General features: G+C 39.3%; 1 protein-coding gene across 1 annotated transcript; it reads left to right on the plus strand.

The window, feature by feature from the left end:
- Nucleotides 1-748: 748 nt before the first annotated feature.
- LOC141598552 (uncharacterized) lies at nt 749-5,389 on the plus strand. The gene is made up of 5 exons (XM_074418224.1): nt 749-1,134; nt 3,336-3,492; nt 4,418-4,468; nt 4,570-4,662; nt 4,980-5,389. Exons 1-5 carry the CDS (start codon nt 941-943, stop codon nt 5,061-5,063), a joined length of 579 nt encoding a protein of 192 aa, XP_074274325.1. The 5' UTR covers nt 749-940; the 3' UTR covers nt 5,064-5,389.
- Nucleotides 5,390-7,291: the final 1,902 nt, after the last annotated feature.

Below are 7,291 nucleotides of genomic sequence, written 5' to 3' on the forward strand. Positions count from 1 at the left end.
CTTCGCAAAATAGCTCAATAACTTGTAAAATAGCTCAACAACTTTGGGTAAGAGTTCAACAACTCTGAGGCATTATACAACTGGTTGTACATAGTATTTGTGATGGATTGGTGGTGGAACCTTCTACCGACTATTAGCCCAGTAGCAAATTGTTTATCCTTTTTTGGCCCGCTAGATTCTTATACAGTATAAGTTAAACACCGTTCTTCCATAGGATCGTCTTATATATTTTTATTTATAGCATGAGACGAACTAGGGGTGTTAATGAGACTAGACAACTCGCGAGCAACTAGAGATCGGCTCGGTCAAAGCTCGGCTCGGGCTCAAACTCGGCTCGAGAGCTTAACGAGTCAAGCCGAGCAAATGCTGACTCGACTCAAAAAGCTCGCGAGTGGTTCGAAGTTGTGTGAGTACATAAGATATTGCTCATATTTTATAAAAAAAAATTATCATGATTATATCTTTGTATCACACATATCAAATGTCTCGTTGATTTGCCAAATACTTTTACATATAACCCTTGAGTCTTGTTATTGAAAATATCGGAAGAAGAAAACAAAAAATAAACAATTTTACGCAGGCTAGATTTGAACTCGAGTTTGGCTCAAACTCGTGTTAAACCTCGCAAGCTTTATAACGAGCACATTTTTTCAAGCTCGGGTAAACTCAAAATCGACTCAAGCTCGAGTTTTGGTTCTTGAGCACAAGCGGAACAAGGTCGGCTAGCTCAGCTCGTTGAAGATCAACGTATTTATGCAGGACTTGTAAAGAATATTCCATACAAGAACACTTCAAAATTCCCCCAAAATCCCCTTTTGTTTGATTAAATTCCTCTTTTCTATTTCATTATCCACCCAAATTAATTCAACAAATTTCCCAAATTTTAAAACCCAGAAAAGATTTCAACTTTGAATCACAAATTTGAAGAAAAATTCAAGAAATGGAAAATGGTGGGTCGAGGTTTTCTCGATCATTAATGGCAGCTGCAATGTCAAACATTCCATCTTCATCATCTTCTTTGAGTTCTTCTTCATCAAATTCATCAAATTCTTCATCAATTTTCACAAATTGGCCTTTGATTTCTGCACTTGTTGCTTTTGCTTTGGCTCAATCCATCAAAGTTGTTACAACTTGGTAATTAATTTTGTGTAATTCTTTGTTTTTAGGTTATTGTTTATAATTATTTTGTGTTAGATCCGAAAGTTTTCATCTTTGTATGAATTTGTTTGGTGGGTAGCTCTCGATTGTCGGTCTCGATCATTTGTTTACCTTTTATATTCTTTGCGAGATTTATTTTAATCGAAGGTAATGAAATGATTCGGACAAAGAGAGTAATTTATTTTATGATTATTTTTGAGTCAATTGTTATTTTGTTGATTGAAAAATAAATGGTTGTTGATTAGATTAGCTTAATGGTTGTATAATTGGATGTTAATTGTTGATACAGTAAGTCTCCTAGTAATGAGAGACCGTCTCTCTTAAGAATTTGTGTTGTTGATAAGCTGGTTTAGAACTGTATTGAAGCCTGCATAATCATGATTTTCTGGCTGTATCATTGCATCAATTTGAATGTTTGGAGGAAACCGGAATTTTGATTTGGTATGATACTATGATATGGTGTATGTCAGTCTTGGTTGGGCAAGAATTCGAAATCTTTATGACGGAACGAGTTGTATTGAAGAAATGGCTCAGCTCATATCAGCTGAGAAGTTCTTCAGTTGGTTTACTTCAAGTCTTCCAACACCTTATAGCATGTGTGTCCGGTGTCTAACACCGTACTTGACCGATATGACACGACACTTGTCGACATTTTAGGCCAAAAGTCCAAGACATGGGAGTTTTTCACAATATAAGGGTGATTGACACTCTGACATGCATATGCATGCCTGTTGTCGAGTCTGCGTAGTAACATGGTTGTACACTTTTGTTTTAACTTGATATGTCGAACATCAAGAACCAAGACTTAGGACTTTAGTACTCCGTAGTACTTTAGGGATGTGTTTGGATTGAGAGAATTAGAGGGAAAAGGAGGGGTTTAATTTCCTTTGTTTGGTTACAATATATGGAAGGGGAGGGGAATGCGAGGATTTAATTTCCCTCTTTTAGACCAAACTAAAATCTTTCCATCATTGGCAAGATTTAGAAGGAAAACTTTTTGACTCTCATTTCATCATCATCCTCCATCCACGCTACCATCTCCCTCTTCCTCCCCTTCCATCACCCTCTCATCATTTTTGTTATCCAAACAACCATAATTTATTTTCCCACCCTCACCTCCCCTACCTTTCCTTCCCCTCACTCCCCCTCCCCTCTCTTTCCCTCCTAAAATGGTATCCAAACACACCCTAGGGGTATGTTTGGATAGTAAAAGTGGAGGGAAAGGAAGGGGAGGGGGACGGAGGGAAGAGAAAGGGAGGTAAGGGAAGGGGAGGGTAAATGGAGTGTGGGTGCTTGGATATAATTCCTTCCAAATTTTGCTTATTGTGGAGAGATTTTGATTTGCCTTGAAGGAGGGAAAATGGATCCCTCCAAATCTCTCCCCCTCCATTTCCCTCCACCCTTATTTGCTATCCAAACAAGGGATTTTAAATCCCCTACTCTCCCTCCCTTTCTTTTCCCTCCATATCTCTCAATCCAAACACACCCTAGGTGTTACGTATCTACATGTGGTGCAGGGTTCATGAAAATGTAGAAATTGGTGCTGAGGTTGGGCTTCAGTTGTCATCTTGGGATTGTTTCTTTATTGAATTTCAGATTATAAAAGCAGTGCATTCGTTAAAGTTCCCTGATATGAGAGCACATCACACTTTCATGTGTAACATATTAGGATTAAGATTTACGAGTTTGATGTGGTTATGCATGATCATTATCTTAGTTAGATGTTGGCTCTTTCATTGTAGGGTGAGTATGTATTCTTTCTCGATTCAACAAGGTGCGGAATAATGGTGTGCTGAAACTTTGTTAAAGAGAAACCTTTTCAACTTAGTTTTAATATAGTATGTGGTAATAAGAAGACGCTGAACTTCTGAAGCATTTAACTATATCCTAAGTTCATGTTTAGGAAAAGGAAAAAAGACTTTTAAGAACCTCTACCTGCGTAGTATGAGGAAGATGGTCTAATGTCTATAGCTGATTTGGACTTTTTTTTCAAAGTTGATAGAGCATTTTACAATTGACGATTCGTGTCAGCCAACCCTTAATTGCAGGAGTTGTATCATTGACAATCTGGGTTCTCAAATGTTTGATATGTTAATGTTTATTGTTGCTCTTTGCAAAACATCATGAGCTGGGAGAAAAATGTTTCCGAAGGTTCCTAAGGTTTAATATATTTTCAGGTACAAGGAGAAGAGGTGGGATTACAAACAGTTAGTTGGTTCTGGTGGTATGCCATCATCACATTCGGCCACTGTCACGGCCCTTGCTGCGGCTATTGGTTTCCAAGATGGTCTGGGAGGTTCTTTGTTTGCAGCTTCCCTGATCTTAGCATGTGTGGTATACTCCACGCCCACTTCCTTTTACCTCTGTTAAATCTCCCCGTGTCTTGTAATGCATATTAGGATGTTTCCTATGTTATCATTAAGGATTATTTTCAGGTTGATTAAAAATAATATGACAACAACAACAACAACAACATTACCCCAGTGCCTTAATGGCTCCCGCAAATTGCGGGGTAGGGGGGGTCGGATGTACGCAGCCTTACCCTTGTGTTAGCAACACAAAGAGGCTGTTTCCGAATGACCCAAGATGAAAATTGCGTCGAGAACTGCATCGAAGGACCGGTACTTCACAAAAGAAAGAAGCACGGCCACTTTAGTGAGCCATTTTGATTTATTCCATTATAATCCATAACCAAAGAGTAATGAACCTTTGGCTCGATTAAAAATAATATAGCGCTTAAAATTTTAGATGTAATTTTTAAGAGGTCTTGTGGTATATTTCCTGCTTCCCACATTACAATGCTCAGCTCTTCTGCTTGGAAATGTGATATACCCTACATTGAGTCATGTATGTGGACCCAAGTCTTTCTGTATTGGTCAATTGGTTGATCAAAATGTTAGTCCGTCTCATATAAAGCTGTGTGGTTCTTAACTCAAAGTGACACAATCGCCGGAAATTTGCTGTTATCATTTCAGTTTGTGTGAGATTGTCATTTTCTTACGATTACCCTTAGGTTATTTTATGGACAATTATAAAAGGTTTTTTTTTTAATCAATTGTTATCCACTCTAAGCTTTTTCCATGTTTAACCCATCTTCGTTGCTAGAATGTCCTCGTACAACGCTAAATACAAGCCTTCAGTGTGCGCGTTTTATATGTTTCTTCACACATTTGCTGTCAGTTGTTTTCTTAACGGTGCTATCATTGAACTATACATATTACCTCGTGGATTCTCATGGAATGTTGTTGTATACTGTTAGGTCATGTATGATGCAACTGGCGTGAGATTACAGGCTGGACGCCAGGCAGAGGTAAGTACTGTTCAGCTCAACTATAAACATAGCCTACAGCCAATTTGTTTGATTTTTTTTTTTCGATTCTCTTAACTCGTTCTTTGGCCCATTTTCCACAGGTGTTAAACCAGATTGTTTATGAACTGCCTGCTGAACATCCTCTTGCAGAAAGTAGACCATTGCACGAACTTCTCGGTCACACTCCTCCACAGGTCGGTAAACCACGCGTTTTGTTTTTTAGTCTTTGGATTTATCGAGGGCGTTAAAATTTGTTTAGCTATGAATCTGAACACACAATACTAAAAGGCAGACGCCTGTAAATCCGTAAGCCATGCCCTCCAGGCACTTCTGATTGTAAACTCGAAATTAAAAAGACGCCTGTAAAGATAGTTAGGTGATTGTAAACTCGAAATTAAAAAGATAGTTTCCTACTTGTGATTGTAAACTCGAAATTAAAAAGACGCCTGTAAATCTCTCATCTGTGTTCTGTCATACAGTGCAATTGATATTCTATGTTCTATTATGACAGGTTATTGCTGGTGGACTGTTGGGGCTCGTAACTGCTGCTACGATTCATTTGATCATCAGTATTTGTCGCCAAATCGCGACATAGATCACTTGAATTGCAGACGAACATGCAACCAGGAGATTAGTTTATACAAAAGCGGTGGCATGAAATTCACTGTTACGGGTTTCAATGTTTATATAGTTTTTTTTCCTGAAATCGTCTAACGTCGGTGTGTATTCATTGGATATAAATTTGATTAGAAACTGGACGGAGATTTCTGTTGTGCTCTAAAATGACCACCCGGAAATCTGAAAGACTTGCTAGATCATTTGAAGTTAGATCTTCCTGTAGAAAAGTGATTGTAAACTCGGAATTGATGTATTAAACTTTTATGGAGGTACAAGCCTATAGAACATATAATCTCCGCGTAAGTTCGTATGTATTACTCCGTACAGTTTAAATCAAAGAGGAAGCTCACAAATACAATTTGTATGGATACAATAAACAACAACAAACAAACTTGAATTTTATCGTAGAATCGAACTATTATTTATAGTGTTTCTTTTCTCATATCAAATACTCTTGTAGGTTATCTACTCATCATAAAACCTAGTACAAGAAAAGGCAATGCACGCGAAAGGAGCAAAAAGTAATCGCGTGGTGGCACGGCACGGGTTGTGGAGGAATATGGACAGCGGAAGGCGGCGTTGGCAGTAGCACGAAAGGCGGGTGTGGAGGGTGAAAGTTTGAGATTAAGTTCGTGGTTGATTAGTTTTTCGTGTAAGGCCTCCAAGGAGATAGGATTGTCGCGGGCGTTGACTGCATTAATGACGGGTTTATAGGTGTAGTCAAGTCCTTTGAGAATCTTGTCTACAATATCTTCATCGTCCATAGGTTTGCCTAGTAGGGCAAGTTCAGTGGTGCAAGCATTGACGGCTTGCATGAATTCAGTGATGGATTGATCACCTTTGGAAAGTTGATCAAGACGGTTTTTGATTTGGAGAATGTGACCTCGGGAGGGGTTAGCATATGTTTTCTCAAGTCTAGACCAAACTTCATGCGAGGTTTTGGCCGTGAGAACAAGGGCAGAGATAGAAGGATGAATAGTGCCGAGAAGGGCACCTTTAATGAGACTATCTTGGCGGAGCCAAGTAGCATAGGCGCGGTTAGAAGAAATTTTACAGTCGGGCTTGGGGTGAGAACCATCGACATATTTGAGGAGATCGAAGCCAAAAAGAAGATCAGCGACTTGGGTTTTCCAAAATTGGTAAGTTTCGGGAGTCAGTTGCGTGCAATTGTTAAAATTGACGAGAATGAAGGGAGAGCTGGGGTCGTTGGGATTGGGAAAGGTGAGACAAGTGGTGGCCATTTGAAAAACGAGAATTGGTAGCTAAAAGCAATAGCGGCGGGTTAGGATGTCAGGCTCGATACCATGTTAGAATTTATTTATATAACTTGAATTTCGTTAATCTCGGATACAATGTGTATATATATAGTTACATGGAAACCTAAAATATACATATACATATCTTAAGTTCCAAGAAAAAGATCTAACAAGGTACTTAGGAAACTAGAAAATCATGTACAATTGTACAATTACTAAAACTTGTAGACGAAAAGATAATCTACAACGGAAAAGAATAATAAAAGATTAAGTTTCTTTAACAATATAAACATCGCAATAATATTAAATAATTTGATTGTATATACTATTGATATATATCGGGTGGCGGTCAAGAACCTTTAAAATTTATGACGGATATTGATGGGGCATATTCTGCACCGCTGACCAAGTCAACATATTGAGCAAGGTCAAAGATATCCACAGCAAAGTCAACGACTCAGGCAGCCTAGCCGATGAAGCCCATCAGCCTGTCACCTGGGTCTCGGCCAGGCAACTAGCCAGCCGGGGCACATATCCGCGTACTCATATCCAAGACCCCTCGGTCGGCCTGCCATGGGTCCATCGGCCGAGGGTGAAACAGTCTTTCCACCTGCTAGCCACTTGGCCACTTGGCTACTACGTGACAAAAGGTGAAAGTCTATAAATACTCCTCAACCCTCGTTGAGGAAAGGATCCACAATTTAACCTAAGAATCACTATTCATCTGGTAATATCTTCCTTATCTCTCTACAATACACATTTAGCCAAGTAACAACAACTTACCTCTCTAAGTTTACTGACTTGAGCGTCGGAGTGAGTACGCTCGGCCAAAGCCGAGCCCTCAGTTTGTTCATCGTTTCAGGAGACCGCAAGGAGGATTCAAGCAAAGACGTCATTTTTCAAGCCACGGGTGGTAACAATACTTGCTCTGGAATTACACCCGGAACAA

Source organism: Silene latifolia, chromosome 9 (genome assembly GCF_048544455.1).
Source record: "Silene latifolia isolate original U9 population chromosome 9, ASM4854445v1, whole genome shotgun sequence".
In the NCBI taxonomy this organism is placed as follows: Eukaryota; Viridiplantae; Streptophyta; class Magnoliopsida; order Caryophyllales; family Caryophyllaceae; genus Silene; species Silene latifolia.